We start from the raw sequence: 16,940 nt of genomic DNA, 5'->3' as shown, positions 1-16,940 counted from the left end.
CCTCGGTTTGGAGAGCTTTTCAGTATTTCACTAGCAGATAGCATGACAACGCTGAACGAATTTTGATTTCTCCCTTCTAACGCCAAACAAGCATTGAAATATATAACAGGGAAAGACGACGCGCGTCTGTGGTAAATGACAAGAGCTAGTTATCGTTGGCATGCATCATTTCTCCTCCTTTTTCTTCTTCGATTTCGAGGACTTGGATTTCTTCTCCTTTTCTGTCTTGGGCTCCTTCTTCTTGCTCGGTGATTCTTCCACGGCTCCCGCATCTGCATCGGCAGTGCCAAACTGCGCCTCCGTAGCAGCCGACGACGGACCTGCTAATGCGCCGGACATGGCATTCTGGGTTTCCCACTGCCCCTGTGGTCGTCGAGGAGTCATGGAAGAGTAATTCCCACCGCGCTCGTCTTCGACGACTCGGGCTTCCTCTTCGGGCGACAGCATTGTACCCTCGATGCTTAGGAAACCACGCTCGCGATCGGAGCCGGGGATGACGTCGATATCGACGACCCTGAACCGGACCGTGCCGCGGACGCGGTGACCCGAGACGGACTGGAAGTAGCCCTCCGCGGCGGCTTCGTCGTCCTCGGCGGGGCCGTTGTTAGACTCCATGGTTTCGGAGAAGGGGTTAGCGTCGGAGGCGAGCGCGATGGGCTTGAAGTGTTCCTTTTCCGGGTTGAAGTCGGACGACGGCTCGGAGGAGTCGTCGTCTTCTGTCGACGAGAAGACCTTCTTCTTTGGCTTTTCTCCACTGTTGGATCCGTCTTCTTCTTCTTCGCCGGGTGGGACCCATTTCCAATTCGTGGGGAGTCTCTTGCGCTCGATTCCGACTGAGAACAGGTTCAGGACGACGGCGCCGAGGAAGCCCTCGGATTGGACGTTGACCCAGCCCTCGAGGATCTGGCCGCGCTGAGGGCGGAAAACTAGGAATGTGGCCGTCAGGTAGACGTACAGGACGCCGTACTCGTCTGCCGTCTTTGCCAGCGTTAATGGCTGCGGGTTGTCTTGGGGATCAGAGGATGGGGAAGAGGCGGTCGGCGGTTCGCTCGATATAGAGGCGTTGGAGTAGGCCAGAATCACACCCTGTAGAGGCGGGTAGTACGTGAGGAGGAGAGGCGAGAGGTGCTCTGCCAGCAGAGAGGCTAGCGCATGGGTGGGCGAGATGGAGATGGGCGATAGCGGAAGGTAGAGTGTTGCGGTGGTCAGAACATAAGGCGAGTCGGAGGTTGATGGTGCGCCCTCGGACGACTTTTGCTTGCTTTTCCCTTTGCTCTTGGAGGACTTCTTGCTTGTCGTCTCGAGGACTGTTGTCTCGTCGGCGATCAGGTTGGAGTCGTGCTTCCGCTTCTTCTTCGAGGATTGGTCCTTGTTCTTGTGTTTGCGCTTGCGCTCAGGCTCGGCCACCGCCGCAGGCGCAGGGCTCGAATCTATATCCATTGCATCGACAGCCATGGTGCAATGGGAACGCCCCCAATCTTATCTGGGGGAGTGTTGAAGATCGACTTTCGGAGGTCGAGAACTTTTTTTCTTCACTTTTTTTTTACTTTCTTCCCTGTCGGGGAGGATTAGGTAGGCGGTGGGCTAGGCGGTGAAGATGATGACAGCGAACCATATCGCAACTCCAGCGCCAGAGTAAACATCCACGTCCAGCTTTCTATAGAGAGTCGTCGTATATTTGGATACGGTGCTTTCTTGCTTGATGGAGAGGGTGTCTTCGCAGTCATGTCGTCCCTTTTGTCCTTTGTTGGGTGGGCTGTGCTTCCAAATGTAGGTATCTCCGTGCGGATAAATGAGCGCATATCCACCTCCATCTTCATACTCTTGTTGTTAACACGGTTGCGTTGCTTGCAGTATGTGACTTCGATAGTCCAGAATGTCTACTATGGAATCACAATCCGCGCCGGGGAACCGCGGCCCCAGCCGCCATCACCGCGTTATGCTCGGCATCGCCGTCGGATCTTCATCCTAGTCGTCACGAGCTATCTCCTGTACACACTTTACGAGACATTTCATCGAGTTCAGGTCGCCGGCGATTTCTATCGGGCACTCGGTGTCTCCCCCTTGGCTGATGAGAAGACTATCAAGTCGCGGTTTCGACGGCTGGCAGCTCAACATCACCCGGACAAGTTGGGCTATGGGGATGGCGGCCCATCCGATAATTACTTTGTATATCTGAAGCTAGCACAGGATACACTATTGGACCCTGCCAAGCGATTCGCATACGATCGGTTTGGTCCAGATATGCTGAGCTGGGGTGATCGGAAGTCGATGCAGGACTTTCTGTTTGCTGGGCTACAGCGATCGGTACCGCAGTATGTGGTTGGGTTCCTGACTATCATTGTTCTGAATTTCGCTTGGTGGTCAAACTGGGGTCGCTATGTAAGCCATTGACTGGGTGTCTTTCCTGCAGCAATGTAACCCGTCTACTAACTCGAATCAGTGGCGTTTCTTCACCTTCGCTGCGCTCATCACGCTCGAGGCAGCCCTGATCACTCACCCTAGAGCTCTTTTCATGCCTGGTTTCTATATCCCACCAGGCATCCGAAGCTTGCTGGGAATCTCTCCCACTTTCTACCTCTTACCCTTTCAGATCTTGACGCTCGCGCAGCGCGCTTCGGTCACTCTACATATATTCATCTCCCAGCTGACGCCGCCAGAAGTGAGCAAGGGATCGTCATCCGCACCAGGGGAGCGTATCCATCCGCAGACGATGCAACGGCTCGCGCAGCTGGTTCAACTCTCACGGGCTACGGACGGTGAGGCAACACGGCTTCTGCAGCTGGGCCTTGCTCCCTTCCGAGGAGACCGGGAAGGAACCGCGACGTTGCGAAAGGGAATGAAGGAGGGTCTGGTGCTGAGCAGTGTGAGGGCCAGTCCGGAAGTTCAGCAGGCTGTAGCGCAGGTGATGGAGCGCAGCAGGCCGGAGAAGAATGGCAAGGCTGATTGAATCTGGCCGCTCGGACGTTATATAGCCGTCATTTGCATTGATACCAGCGTTGAATATATTTTTGGAAACCTAATGAAACGCTGTTTTGCGCATGTAGATATTGAATCTATACATTAAAACGTAGACCTACTGACCAAACATCGTCAAGCCCGAGGAAACACCAATTAAGAAGACATCATCATCATTCATCTCTCGATAATTCTTTAGCCCATTCCAAACCTTTCTACGGAGCAGTGGAAGACTAACTAAAGGCAAGACGGATACACGGTTCGCGAAGCCGTCTTGTGCATCTCACCAATATCCATGGATTTGTGAAATTTTTCTCAATTTCCGAGGGCTGGGCAGTTAAGTCACTTAGGCTGAGCTGGGATTGCGCAATTACGGATGCGAATGGAAATTCCGCCTCGAGTGGATTTTCTTTCTGCGCTCGTGGATTCGTTCCGAATGTGGCGAGCCGGTCGGGGGTTGATTTTCTTGGTTCTTGAGCAGTTTGTTACTTGCCATTCTTGGCTACAGAGTGAGATTGTATCAAGATGGTCTGTGGGATGATGATGATGATGATGATGATGATGATAACCATGTTCAGCATTGATTGAATTGCTCAACTTTACCGATCTCGTTGTGTTCAGGCCAGTCACTGTATGAAGTACTCGAGGTCTTTTGATGTATCAGGTGAATGGTGGTGTCTTGTCAAGTGATGAGGTGGTGATGGTGACGCTCTAGCATTGTGGATGAGGGTGATGCTTGTGATCCATCCAGTAAAAGTCCTTACCCTGTAAAAGTCAATACGGCCAGAGGACCATCACAACCCACATTCGATGAAGATTCTTATGGATATTGGATGGAATCCGGCAAGACGGAAGCTGTGGAATTCAGAGTCTAGGTAACCGGGTTGATGCGGGATAGATAATCCATAAGATTGTACGCAGTACGGAGTACGGAGCACTATTTCAAGCAACACCGAAGTAACAGTATACTAGCTTCTAGAGTGGTCGGCAAAAGTTCGAATACTGAGAAATGAATATGAGATACGAATATAGTACAGTGCTATATATTGCATTCAATAATGAGATGCCTGGTCATGGAGAGGGGTTACAGGGCGCAGCTGTTGAGCATGATATTAGGTTGAATAATGATCATCTCCGGACGCGTACAGCGAGTAAGGTACCTAGACGGGAGTATTCGATGATCAAAAGAATTGTTACCTCCGTTGACTATAGAAAGTTCAATGACAGAGACTGTGTCAATAGGTCCTCTAAAAGATAATGAGCATTTCGACCTCGCCCATTGTAGTAGTAATTGCAAGAACTATTCCTGTAGTATAAGATACTACTACTCTACCCTATTGAAAGCATCTATAAGGCCAGATAGTATGTGTATTACTAGTAATAGCCGGACATGTATGGTACTGTCATTTACACGCATTTTATCTCATATTCTCGGATGATTGATTGGTACTAGACGCGTACCCGGGTAACAATACCAAGCCTGAACGCTTGCCTGACATTCCCATACTCTCCATCCATCGGCTTCCTCACCCTGACAATCTGACCGCACCGAACAAAAGTCTGGCTGAGTTCCCCTAAAGTAGGTAGACGAGTGAAGAAGAAAACACACACACACACACAAACCAACCAACAATGAAACCACCACACAGCGCCTCGACATCCCCATCCCTTTCTTCCATCCCCCGTCCATCTTTCCTTATTATTCCTCCCTCACCTTCCTCTCTCTCTCTTTCTCTACTTACCCCAATATCATCATCACCACCACCACCGCTCCCTCGGACTATGTCACCTCTGCTTCACCCTTGCTACCGACCTCAGCCCTGCCAGACTTTTGCCTCGCCCTGACCAAGTGTCGCCCTCCGCTTTCGAACGTCTTGGAACCAACTAACTCAACCCAACCTACGCAATTTGATCATCCGACACTCACGTCACGATCACATTTACATCCCAATCCCCTCGTGTCACACCTTTAATCGACACTGCGACTTTTGCTCTTGACGGGTTTAGCATAGCTTCGTCGAGAGTAAAAGTAAAAAGAAAAATCATTCTTTTTAATCCATTCAGACGAAAAAATGGCGTCTGCTTCCGCCACAAACGGTCGTTCCAACCGATCTGCGGCTCCCAAGGCAGTCGTCGTCCTCAGGCTGTCGCCGGAACTGCTCAGTCGGTTCGCTAGTCCGGATGTTAAAGACAAAGCGACCAAGAAAAATAGCACCAGCGCGAGTCCTCCCGTTAAGGAGAAGGAGCCCTCGTCTCCTGCCTCGTCCTCTGCAGACCCTCCGATCCCACCATCGTCCGTCGACAATGCTTCCGATGCCGCATCTACTCCTGTTGCTGGCACATCCGCCGCAGACACGCCTCGTCGCAACGGTTTACCGGCTCCCAAGTCGGGAACCAAGCGAAGCGCTGGCCAGGCGACCGAGTCTTTCTCTAGACCGAGGGGAAAGCCAGGTCCGAAGAAGAAGCCCAGGCTGTACGTTCTTCTTGCTCTCGCCGTCCACTTGTCTTTACCATCTTGCTAACTCAAAATGTCCTACAGTGACGATGGAACTGGCGATTCTGTCAAAATAACCTCTTCCCACAGGTTGGGACCCAAGGCCAACATGGGTGCCATCAACGCCGGTCTTCGCGCCTTGGATCGATCTGGAGCCCCTTGTCGCAAATGGGAACGGAAGGCCCTCCAGCTAAAGAGCTTCACTGGTGTCCACTGGCAATTGCCATCATGGCGAGCTCCTCGACCACAAAAGTCCGAGGCAAACGGCGAGATGAAAGAAGCCGGTCTCGATACCGGTGATAGTGACAGCAAGGCCAACCAGAGTGCTAGCGGCGCGCCCAGCGAGAAAAGCAACTCCGGCGATATGGAACTTACTCCGGTTCCTCCTAATATTACCGAAGCATCCTCGCCAGCAATTGCTATGACTGCATAGTTTCGTCCAGCTGAAGTTTACTATGTTCCTCAATTCATCGTCTACTCTTCTTGTACAATATTATTATGACCCTGCTTGTTTAATTGCTTTGACGACTTCAAGCGTGTGGCTTTATGTCTTGAACGCCGCTTTTCTCGGCGTTGGGGTTTTATGTCAGTCACATTTCGTTGCTGGGTTTTTCTGTTCTCCTGGTTATGTCCACTATTGCGCCATGACATCAAACCATTTTGCTGGACGACAGAGGTCTACCTACTCCCGATCCTGTTTGATGTGCTAGTCTTGCTCGATTAATCTTTGTCTATGTACCACTAGGGTTTCCAAAGGAGGATATTAGGATATGGCCTTTTGCACTGCATATGTCGGTTATACAGGAGTCTATCGGAGGATTGAGTCTGTTCGAGTACGTTGGACATGGACAATTCCATGCATTAGAGAAAAAAAGAAAATAATTTCAACGTGTCATGCATTCTACACATTGAGGTTTTTGAGGAGGATTCAGCCTGCCGTTCTCGTTTGCTCAGCCTCTTCATCAGTGGATATCGCCTGTCGGTGCGAGCACCATTCCTTCCCATAGGCCTTGGTATTTTGACTGGAAGAGTGTACAGTATCGAAATAGCACTCTCACTGACCTTCCGAACGGGCCTATTCCGATATTGCTGGCTATTTGAAAGACAAACTGTCGGGATGATGGTCCGACAGAGGGGAGGCGATTGTCAGATCAGCTGCTGGAACCAGCCAGGATTATCAGTCAAAAAAGGAGGGGCCTTATTGCTGGTGCTTATTACTTATGTACTCGTATATAATTTGACTGAAACCACTGGACCGGGTGTACCTAGTACCGTGAGTGGTATGATGTGTACTGGTCATATCGGCGACACAGTGATGCATATATACCCTCTCAGCCTGAGCAAGCATATTGTAGGATCGTCCAAGGTTGTACAACCGATTCCAGTAGAGCCAGGAATGCCAGGATTGATGAATTCACTCGTCTGGTGACCACATCTGTACTTTTTGTTGGCCATGTAGTATATACCACTACCTCCTCTTTATCCCATTCCAACCCCAAACCAGAACGCCCTCCCCCTCCAGTCCGTGTCCTTTCCCCGCAGTCTTAATTCTTCCTTCTCATGCCATCATGGTCTCGTGCGACTTCCCCTTCTTCGGTTGTTCCAAGCTTGTTCAGTGATTTCTCTGCCGTCGAACGGGAAGCGATCACTGCTGCGTCTTGTCCTTTCCTACTATTCTGTCACTCTAGCACGGAGTCGCTTCCTGGTGTTGATTGCTTCTTTTATTCAGAAGTAAGGACCTGACTCGAGCCGTATCATCAACATTGACGATACCCCCTATCTGCTACGGTTTCTATTCCTGAGACGAGCTGATTAATTGTGACGCTCCACTGTTGTTGTTGTTGTTGTTGCTGTTGCTGCTGCTGCTACTCCGTGCTTGTTCTTGATTCTGCCTTCACGGAAAACAAATTGTACCGCTGAACCACAAGCGACAACGGACAGAGCAAAAGAGGATAGAAACTTTGGTGGCTGTCAAAGAGGCCAAAAGACTAACTTATTACTCTACCGACCAAACGGTGATGATTTGATCGAGGATCAGCTGCTAACCGTGGAATGAGCGTGGTACTGCCTCGAGAGAAGCTCGCGTGAGGGCCTCGGAGTCGGATGCACCCCTCGTCACTAAAAGTACCCGCCTGGCCGTTGGCTTTTGCTCCGTCCAGCAAAACGACGACAGCATGACCGATGCGCCTTTTCCCCCTTCCGGTGGAGCTCGAGGAGCTCCTCCTCTGTCAACCTCATATTCCGGTCCAAGCATCTCATCTATTCCACGCCGTTCTTCCTACGCCTCAGTCCTGTCCGGGACTGCTCTCTCGCCACCAAGCAACAGTAGTCCTCCTTCCCATCTTCTTATCTCGAACTCCACTTCATCATACCCCCCACCCTTTTACCCCGACGGCCGACTACTGAGGCCTTCCTCCTCCGCCTTGGATGCAGATATGCAGTTAAACTCCCCCTGGAGGACAGCACCTGGCGATTCACTTCCTCCTTATTCTCGGAAGTTTGCCAATCTCCCTCGCTACGATACGTTCTTTCAGTCACCAGGCAGCTTTTCCGATACCTCATCATTTACTCCGTCCTATCTCCGCAACTCCCGATACATCGCTCGCCTTGAGGCCGCTCGCCGAACAAAGCTCGCTTCTCAACGGGACGTTCCATCTTCCGCTTCTACCTCAAACCCTCTCTCGACTTCCTCCAGCCATGCAAGCTTGCCTCGTATAGCTCCTTCCCATCGTGGGATGACGTATGATATCATAGAAAGGGAACCGCCGAGCGACGACGATCATCTCATGCCACTTCCCTCACGATGGAGCGATAGTGATAAATACTCCGGTCTGGAGCTCACAAACGGAGGGCTTGAGATTCGGTATCCAGGTCCGGCTAACAAGCACGACCACGAGGCTGCTGCTGTCCGTGCGGATCACCCCATGCCCCCGCAGTGTGGCATTTACTACTTTGAGATTACTATTCTCTCAAAACCTAAGGAAGGGTATGTACTGCGCCCTGAATTGACGAGGTGATAACTTCTGGGCTTGACGAACATGTGCTGATAGTGTGCAGGATGATCGGAATCGGGTTTTCGAGTAGCAAAGCGTCCGTTGAGAGGCTTCCCGGGTGGGAGCAAGAATCTTGGGCATACCACGGTGACGATGGCAAATCATTCTTCGGGGAGAGTCAGGGACAGGGACGACCGTACGGCCCGACGTTTGGTGCAAATGATACTGTCGGGTGTGGTGTTAACTTCGCCACCGGATGCGCTTTTTTCACCAAGAATGGCGTCTTCCTTGGTATGTCGCCCGCCTTGATGTTCGCCTTACTTGCACTGAAACTAACTTTCTCGATAAGGAAATGCCTTTCGTGAATTAAGAAATTTGAAAGTCTATCCCTCTGTGGGGATGAAAAAGCAACCACCTGTGCACTTGGCCGCCAACTTCGGTCAGCAGCCGTTCATGTACGACATTGACGGCATGGTCAAAGTATGTTCCAAAGGTATCTCCGCTGGATGTTAGCATAAAGTCTGACTTCATTACGTAGAGAGAGAAGTTCTCCATTCATTCAGAGATCTATGCAACAAGCACGGCCAACCTACAACCACCGCTTGATGAGAACGCTTTGCTTCAAGAATTAGTCGCACAGTTCCTGGCTCATGAAGGCTATGTTGACACCGCTCGGGCTTTCTCAGACGAGGTTGCTGCGGAGTCAGCGGCTTTGGAGAATGGTCGAAAGGAGTCCCTCAAGAAGTATGAAGTGGAGGAAGGACTTGACGCGATCAACCGACAGAGTAAGATTACACCTCCTTTTTGTTGATGTCCGACTGTTGTAAGATAGACTGACAATGCCGCGTGTAGAAATTCGTGCTGCCATACTAGAGGGTGACATCGACAAGGCTCTCAAGTACACACATGCCTACTATGGGAACGTTCTAGAGAGCTATCCTCACATCCAGTTCAAGCTACGGTGCCGCAAGTTCCTCGAGATGATGCGGCGCTGCAATGAGATTTCCTTGACAGCGTTGAAAAAAGGCAAAGCATCCAACGGACTTTCCGATGGCAGTGCGGTGTTCGACCAGGAGATGGAACTCGATGAGCAATTGCACGAAGGTGACGGCTGGGATACCGAGGGCATGGATACCGAAGAACCTGAGAGCTCAGAGAAGTTCCATGAGCTTCTCACCGAAGCGGTTCAATATGGGCAGCAGTTACGCATGGATTATCCAAACGACGAGCGAGGCGGCGACAAGAAGGTGCTGGATGACATCTTCTCATTGGTTGCCTATCAGGATCCGAAACGATCAGTGCACGGCCACTACCTTGATCCTGCAGGACGCCTTGCTATTGCGGAAGAGCTTAATTCTGCAATTCTAGGTCAGTTGTGCTTTTTTTCGTGAGCTTCAATGCAGTCGATTGCTGACACGGCTTCTCTGAATAGTGTCATTAGGGAAGCCATCTTCAGCCGCTCTGGAGCGGCTTTATCAACAGACAGAGGTGCTTGTCAATGAGATTAGTGAAGAGGGCGGCGCTGGGGCGTTTATCAATGTGCGAAATGATTTTTTGCTTTAAAGTGATTGCCAGCGATATAATAGGAGCACCTGAATTCATAATTCTGGAGGTTCATGGTGGCATACGAGAATGAAACTACAACCTTTCCCCTCATACTTGAATAGTCTACTCAAGGATCAAGCGACCGTTGTCAGACAGAAGCATCAACTTACGTAGTTATTTAACCGGGGACAAATATAATCAACGTTGTTGTACCGAGTACTTGCACCACGTAGCATAGCATTACATGGAGCAGGCATGGTTAACGTGGTGGCTGGGCCTCAATGAGAGACAACGACGCTCGGCGACTGCTCTTGTGTCTAATGAAAAGCCAAAAGTACCCGATCTCATCAGCAACGATAATGAGAGGAAAAGGGACTGACTCAAAAGAGTTGTTTCATCTCACTATGCCTTTTGGTAGATGATCATGGCTCTTAATTCAGGCTGCTTCAATGCAGACATAGCTGCACATAATTATGTAAGATGTTTGCCTAGTTCTTCAGGTGTCTCACAGCACCTACCGTACGGTACGGATACCTAGGTAGGGATGAATCACCAATAGCCCAGTAAGGTAAGGTAATGTAAGGTAAGTACGGTACGTTGTTATGTTCACATGTTCATTAGGTTTGCTCTCTCCGCTTTGATGCATAATTAACGACCTGCCTTTCTTCAGTTCTTGCTAGGCATATAATCACTGTTATTATTTACTTATAATAATCACTTAGTACCAGTACAACTATAAAGAAAGCATCATCATCATCATCATCGTCGTCGTCGCATCTCTCTATGATGTCTCTTTGCATGGTTTAACATCTATCTACCTATCCTTCCTTCTGCCCCACCAACACCTCAGCTTCGATGAACTGGCGCCTCCGCTCCAGGTCATCGCTCCGTCAAGGGGTGCCAACTCATTAGCTATCTGACCAGTCTACAGAACTGACGGACTGACGGACTGACAACCTCTTCTTGGAAAGGTCGCATTCCTTTCCCTGATCTCCTCAAGGGCCATGGAATCTCATTCCCGGCCGCATAGTCCGGTTCCTGCAGGCCAGGTTCCCTGCATTCCTACCCACTCCTCAGCTCCCGCCGTTCTTCGCTGTTGTTGTGGCCGTAATGATTGTGCGTTCCTCCATAATAATAATCTTGCCTTGGAGGGATTGGAGAAGGATCTTGAAACCGCTGCTCGATTGGGCCAGGTACGTTGGTGACTCACTTTATCTTACTGTTCCTTTGTCTCCCGAAAAGAGGCTTTATACACGTCAGGCCTCCATCATAAGTACCTGGTTGTTATGAGATTGCGCACATACCTCAGTCTTCTGTATATACACATACTTTCGCACATTCTCCCGGTGGAGGGGCATTCGCTTCCTTTACATTATTAGCTTTGGCTCTGGAATTCTTGTCCATATTCCCTGCCCATATCGGGGATTGGGCGACTATCCAAAAAGAACACAGACGCATTTATTCTTACCCGTTGTGTCTTGCTTAATTACTCGCCCTCCATGGCGTCTCAGGGACTGCGGTCCCCGATTCTCTCCCACTGTGTTATAGTCCGTCATCGCCGTCCAAGCAGATAAACCTGCAGCGGATCTCCCCCCAATGAACTCGTCATCGCTAACCTTTGCTCTCCAGGCTCTGCTCCATCGCCATGAGTCGTACATGGCCGAGGCGGAGGAAGATCGCCGGCGGTTACTCACCAACATTGAGAATCTGGAGCGTGAAAAGCGCCAGGTCGAGGCCGAGAATGCCCGCATCATCGAAGAGAACCGTGGCTTGTTGGAGCAGTTAGACAGTCTGAACAAGGCTGTCGCGGAATCGGACGCTCATGCGAAGTCGCTCGTCGCTACGCTGGACAGTACAGAGGCCGAGCTGCGCAAAGTGACTATGTCGGCCGCCCGCGCCGCGGAACTCGAAGTCCAACTGGCCCAGATGGAGGCCGAACAGTCGAGACTGCAGGAGACTTTACAGAACGCCCAGGAGGATAGCAAGTCGGCCGTGCAGCGATGGAAGAAGGCTGAATGTACCCTCCGAGATTTGCACGATCAAGTCGACCGAATCGAGAAGGAGGCCCGGGAGGAGCGTGAACGACACACCGAACTCATCCAGCGCATGGAGCGGAGAAGGGCGGTGGAGCGCGAGCTTGACGGTGCGGCTGGACGCTTAAAGGGCGCTGCTGCCGCGCAGGAGTTAGGTCGGAATCACGGCAACCCTAATGTCGTCTCGCGCTTCGTTCGGGACATCCTCCAGGATAATGCGAATCTGCAGATGGGCATCATAGAGTTGCGGGAGATGCTCGAAAGCTCGAACCAGGAGGTGCAGAATCTGCGGGATCAGATCCTGTCGCATCAGCCCCTGACTTCAGCCGGTGAAGACGATGAGCGAGAGCCGCGGCCGCCATCAACGACATTGAATCATGAACTGGAACCGAAAGAATCGCGCCGCGTATCGCAAGAATTCCATATTCACCATCATTACCACACCCCCTCCATCTCGGTCGGCTCGAAGAAGGACAAAACTACCATCTTCCGTCGATCCAAGAAGAGACGGTCTCTGGGAGCCGCCACGGTCATGCACTCTGCGTCGACCTCCCAGATGTCCCGGAAATCCTTGCACCAGCCCCAGTCGTCCGTCTCCTCGACCTCAACTATCTTGTCTCAGACATCTGTTTCAATTCCGCCAGCCGCGGCTTCCCACCGTTGGTCACTGCGATCACCTGCAGCCGATTCCTCGCTAGCGAGCTCGCCACAGTCAGGGTATCGAGCATCATCCATCTTTGACCGGGTCGAACGCGGTTCCGAATCGTCGCAACCGACTAGTCCCGAAAGCACCGCCTTCTCGTCTCCGATAATGGTCTCTCGCCACAAGAGCGTCCCCTTTGATATACCTTTCCGGCCTCTGGATGGACTTGATGGAACAGAGAGAGTCGGTGATGATTCGATGCACATGGCATACGACTATTTTGGTGACCATACGAACTATGCAGAGCTGGATCGGAGGCCGCTCCAGTCGGTGATACCCGAGGAGATGGAGGATTCCTCGTCTACGCAGTATGCAGAGTCGGTCCCTGACCGGCCTCCCGCAATCCCCGACGATGTGTTCTCAACACCGCACAGTCCCACCCTGCGCAGACGTCAATCCCACGAGAGCCTCTTTTCAATTGCGGGCATGGACATTCACACACCCAGTCGCCGCCCCTCGCGAATCAGCGACCATCTTCAATCCAGTTTGCCCATTCGCGCTCCACGCCGCATCATTTCGCCTAGCCCGGAGCTCTTCTCACCATCGCCCGTCATTTCAACCAGCACGGTCACGGCGGATCGAGAGCCACCAAAGACCTCCGAGCATTCCCCCCGAAAGTTCCTCGCTACGGTCGCAGGCCGCAACCGCGCCGCGGATGCATTATGGGCTGTGTCCGCGGACAGCGGCTCGACCGAGTCTACTGTCACTCCCAACCGGAAGACCTCGCTGAGTCGTCGAGTGGGAGGCTGGGTGCGAGGTCGTTGGGGCATCGCTGCTGTCTCTGCAGACGGGAATGCTAAGCCTCAGGTCGAGTCGGATGCTTTGGCCCCGGAAAACACCGACTCGCCAGGACCTGCCCGTCCGTCTTCTGCCGGGGCAAGAAGGAGCAGGTCCAGCTTCGACGCTGTCCCGAATCTGCGATACAGGTACCCGGGTGTCAACCAGACAGGACCGATCATGGGCCTTCGACCGCCCCCGCGAGCTCCTGTCTTATTGCATGCGGAGCAACTGGATGAGGGACTTTTGAGGGAGAGCTTGGCCGAGTAATTATCCTCGGGGCTCTACCAATCCTCATTCCCTTTCGGCTTTCAATTGTCTATCATTTTCATCCTTATAGTCGGCTTGTCGACATTATATTGCTACATTTGCATCTCGCTGTATGACCCCGAATGATCCCTTATACCTCATTCTTTGCATCTAGCCACGGATCTGGAGTACCGTTATTTTGGTCACATTTTCCTTTACTTTTTGATGGTCTATATGATACCCCTACAGCGGCCCCTTTCTTATGTTTCGCTTGCCTTATAGCTTTATGCTTAGCTACATGCCACAATTCATAACCTTCATTCAAACCACCATACCAGTATGTAATTACCTATGGACGAGAAACGAAGATTGCCGCCAGGCACATACCTCTTCTTGTATAGAAGCCGCCTACATTTTCACAAAAGTGTAGAGGTTGTATTCGTGACTCCGTCACACCAGAGACATCATCAATAATCATGCGAATCATCTACCACACAAATCTATCGCGTGTCATACCACACGCCTCGATATCCGATACGTACGAATGGGAATACTAGTCGAATGGAAGAAGCCCGTTTGCGTCTCCGCAGAGGGAGACTGATACGGCATGCATTCTACCTGGAAATCGTTCGTTTCTGCGCAAAACCCTTTAGAAAGTGAACCTGGATAAGTTGGATTGGGTCGAGGCACTCACCACAGGCGTTTAGGAACGTCTGAAAGGTATCCTGGTTCCGGAGCGTCGCGGAGATGATGAATTCCTGGAGGTGGTAGTTTTCGAAGAGATCGCGGATGGTGGACAGGAGGAGGGGGACGAGGTCGACGTCGTAGATCTTTTTTGGGGGGGGTTATTGTTAGCCAGGTCGGGTTGCACCACGCCTTGTATTTTCCTATGCCTGTAATGCGAGACATTGAACCCACGAGCCAGAGAGTGATCATGTGCACTTACCAGGTCAGCACCGAGTGCAACGTCAAAGGCCAGACCACCGTTGACTGACACCGCGGCAGTCTGTGCAGCCTCGCCCTCGCGCTTGCCCTCCTCCGGAGGAGTCTGAGTCGGAGTCAAAGACAAGGGTGTCCCCCACTCCCAAATCGCAGGATGGAAGACAGCAGTGTCGAGCGCATTCCGCAGCATACAATCGCGGATATTCTCGATGAGGGCCGGCTCGCGGTCCGTGACGACAACGCTCTGCACGGCGAGATGTCTGGCGCAAAACATGGACAGGAAGCCCGTGCCGGCGCCGAGCTCGATGACCCGTTTCCCGCGCACGAGGGCCTGCCCGGCGGGCGTGGAGAGAAATGAGCCGAGATGCAGGGCTGCTTCCCAGGTGCGGAAGCCTGTTGTCCCTGCGGAGAGGATCAGACCGCGTGATTCGGAGGTGATGATTGTGCGGGTGCGGTTGCTCCTGTGTTCTTCAGAAGGATCTCCATCTGCAGCTGCATCTGAAGCTGGGGCTGTGTATTTGACATAGGCCAGTTGCTGGGCTTGCTGGAGGGCTGATGGCTTTGGCTGGGTCACGAGCGTGCTCCAGCATTCCATGAGATCATCTGAGATCTCCTAGAAGAAGAGAGATGTCAGAATCCGAGCATGAAGTGTAAGGATATGTCTACTGGTAATCGATTTCAGAATTATTGCATACAAAGGGCTGTGTAAGCCGGGGCTACTCAACGTAACGTGGTACAGAGGGTTCTCATACATCCTCCTCAGGATCAGAAATGGACTCTTCCAGTATAGACAGAATAATCTTTAGAACACGAGCCCGGTAGTTCACGGGAGGAATGGGCCACAGAACCGCCTCGTTGAACATTCGTTCGTAGAGGGCTGACTGAGTGGCAGGTTTGATCATGGTCCTGCCATCGGGGAATTCTAGAAGGTGGGGTTCGACCAGCTGGAAATATTGCGCGACCAGTTTGTCAATGGAGATGCATTTATCATTCCGATCGCCATCCTCAACGGAGGATGATACAAGGGACATATTGCCCTTTTTCTCCGTTTCCTGTTCAATTGATCTCATACAAAGTGCTTAAATACGTATGGAGGGATACAAAATGTATGGCCCAGTCGGGTCAGGTGCACGCTAAACCGCAACGGGCTAGCGGGTGCCCTAGCCGAGCCCACAGCTGGAACTGCACAACGAAACGGAAGCAAAATTGAATCGCATTTCGAGAAACCCGGCAACGACAGCAGCGACTTCGACAATCCCCCCAAACCTCTCGTCCCTGTCGAGTTTCTGCTCCTTTTCTCGCTCGCAGATTCTCGCCGCTGGTGATTCAACTTTCTCGTCAACCCACTCACCGCAATCATGGCCGATACTCCCGTTACCCTGCGGACTCGCAAGTTCATCCGCAACCCCCTGCTCGCCAGAAAGCAGATGGTCGTGTAAGGAACCCTTTTCTTCCTCCCTATCTCGCGCTTGAGAATTTCCAGGGAGAGGGTCCCTTCTGGTCAAAATTTTTTCAAGTGATTTGTGGTGGAAGAAGATTTTGAGTGTGGAACACGCGGAACGGCAAAAATACAATGGCAAGAAATGGCGATGATATTGGAGATAAACGGGTCAACTATCATCTTGGAGTATCATCATGGAGGAAGGACCTGGAAATTCTCAAAGCACAGATGCAAAGGACATTCTTGTCGTGATGGTGGTGATGAGTTTGATGACGATTCTAACATCGACTTTTTACAGGGACGTCCTCCACCCCAACCGTGCTAATGTCTCCAAGGACGAGCTCCGCGACAAGCTCGCCGAACTGTACAAGGCCAACAAGGACCAGGTCTCCGTCTTCGGTTTCCGCACTCAGTACGGTGGTGGCAAGAGCACTGGCTTCGCCCTCGTCTACGACTCCCACGAGGCCCTGAAGAAGTTCGAGCCTCACTACCGCCTGGTCCGCATCGGTGCCGCTTCTAAGATCGAGAAGGCCAGCAGACAGCAGCGTACGTTTGACACACCACCCGCTAAGCATCCTCGAGATTGGATCAGACATACATAGATGCCCTTCATATCTCTGGGGGGTACCCAATCTAGCATCGCTAACATCTCTCTTCCCAATTTACAGGCAAGCAACGGAAGAACCGTTCCAAGAAGTTCCGCGGTACTGCCAAGACCAAGGGACCCAAGAAGAGCAAGGACTAAATGCATTCGGCTTGATCCTGGTGAAGGGAGTTGGAGGTGGACTGGGATATGGGGACGGAC

At 51.7% G+C, this 16,940-nt stretch overlaps 7 protein-coding genes across 7 annotated transcripts; 5 read left to right on the top strand and 2 right to left on the bottom strand.

Annotated features, from left to right (window-relative positions):
• Positions 1–165: 165 nt before the first annotated feature.
• CDV56_106802 (DNA-directed RNA polymerase I subunit RPA43) lies at positions 166–1,455 on the bottom strand (the record flags this gene model as incomplete). The annotated part of the gene is made up of 1 exon (XM_026760421.1): positions 166–1,455. The coding sequence occupies one exon, from the start codon at positions 1,453–1,455 to the stop codon at positions 166–168; it is 1,290 nt and encodes a 429-aa protein (XP_026613606.1).
• Positions 1,456–1,725: 270 nt separating this feature from the next.
• Positions 1,726–2,950, top strand: CDV56_106718 (J domain-containing protein; the record flags this gene model as incomplete). Its single annotated transcript, XM_026760337.1, has 3 exons — positions 1,726–1,770; positions 1,855–2,382; positions 2,444–2,950. 3 exons carry the CDS (start codon positions 1,726–1,728, stop codon positions 2,948–2,950), a joined length of 1,080 nt encoding a protein of 359 aa, XP_026613605.1.
• A 2,080-nt stretch (positions 2,951–5,030) lies between these two features.
• CDV56_106555 (uncharacterized protein) lies at positions 5,031–5,885 on the top strand (the record flags this gene model as incomplete). Its single annotated transcript, XM_026760174.1, has 2 exons — positions 5,031–5,431; positions 5,498–5,885. 2 exons carry the CDS (start codon positions 5,031–5,033, stop codon positions 5,883–5,885), a joined length of 789 nt encoding a protein of 262 aa, XP_026613604.1.
• Positions 5,886–7,626: 1,741 nt separating this feature from the next.
• On the top strand, positions 7,627–10,008 carry CDV56_106285 (putative Ran-binding protein (RanBP10); the record flags this gene model as incomplete). Its single annotated transcript, XM_026759904.1, has 6 exons — positions 7,627–8,438; positions 8,510–8,736; positions 8,795–8,925; positions 8,984–9,230; positions 9,298–9,813; positions 9,878–10,008. 6 exons carry the CDS (start codon positions 7,627–7,629, stop codon positions 10,006–10,008), a joined length of 2,064 nt encoding a protein of 687 aa, XP_026613603.1.
• Positions 10,009–11,586: 1,578 nt separating this feature from the next.
• On the top strand, positions 11,587–13,773 carry CDV56_106047 (uncharacterized protein; the record flags this gene model as incomplete). Its single annotated transcript, XM_026759666.1, has 1 exon — positions 11,587–13,773. One exon carries the CDS (start codon positions 11,587–11,589, stop codon positions 13,771–13,773), a length of 2,187 nt encoding a protein of 728 aa, XP_026613602.1.
• Positions 13,774–14,262: 489 nt separating this feature from the next.
• Positions 14,263–15,725, bottom strand: CDV56_105914 (protein-lysine N-methyltransferase; the record flags this gene model as incomplete). The annotated part of the gene is made up of 4 exons (XM_026759533.1): positions 14,263–14,387; positions 14,447–14,582; positions 14,699–15,307; positions 15,447–15,725. 4 exons carry the CDS (start codon positions 15,723–15,725, stop codon positions 14,263–14,265), a joined length of 1,149 nt encoding a protein of 382 aa, XP_026613601.1.
• Positions 15,726–16,052: 327 nt separating this feature from the next.
• Positions 16,053–16,880, top strand: CDV56_105831 (40S ribosomal protein eS24; the record flags this gene model as incomplete). Its single annotated transcript, XM_026759450.1, has 3 exons — positions 16,053–16,129; positions 16,434–16,681; positions 16,804–16,880. The coding sequence occupies 3 exons, from the start codon at positions 16,053–16,055 to the stop codon at positions 16,878–16,880; spliced, it is 402 nt and encodes a 133-aa protein (XP_026613600.1).
• Between the last annotated feature and the right edge of the window lie 60 nt (positions 16,881–16,940).

This window comes from Aspergillus thermomutatus, assembly GCF_002237265.1.
Source record: "Aspergillus thermomutatus strain HMR AF 39 chromosome Unknown NODE_122, whole genome shotgun sequence".
Classification (NCBI taxonomy): Eukaryota; Fungi; Ascomycota; class Eurotiomycetes; order Eurotiales; family Aspergillaceae; genus Aspergillus; species Aspergillus thermomutatus.
This window is presented reverse-complemented; position numbering and strand designations above follow the sequence as displayed.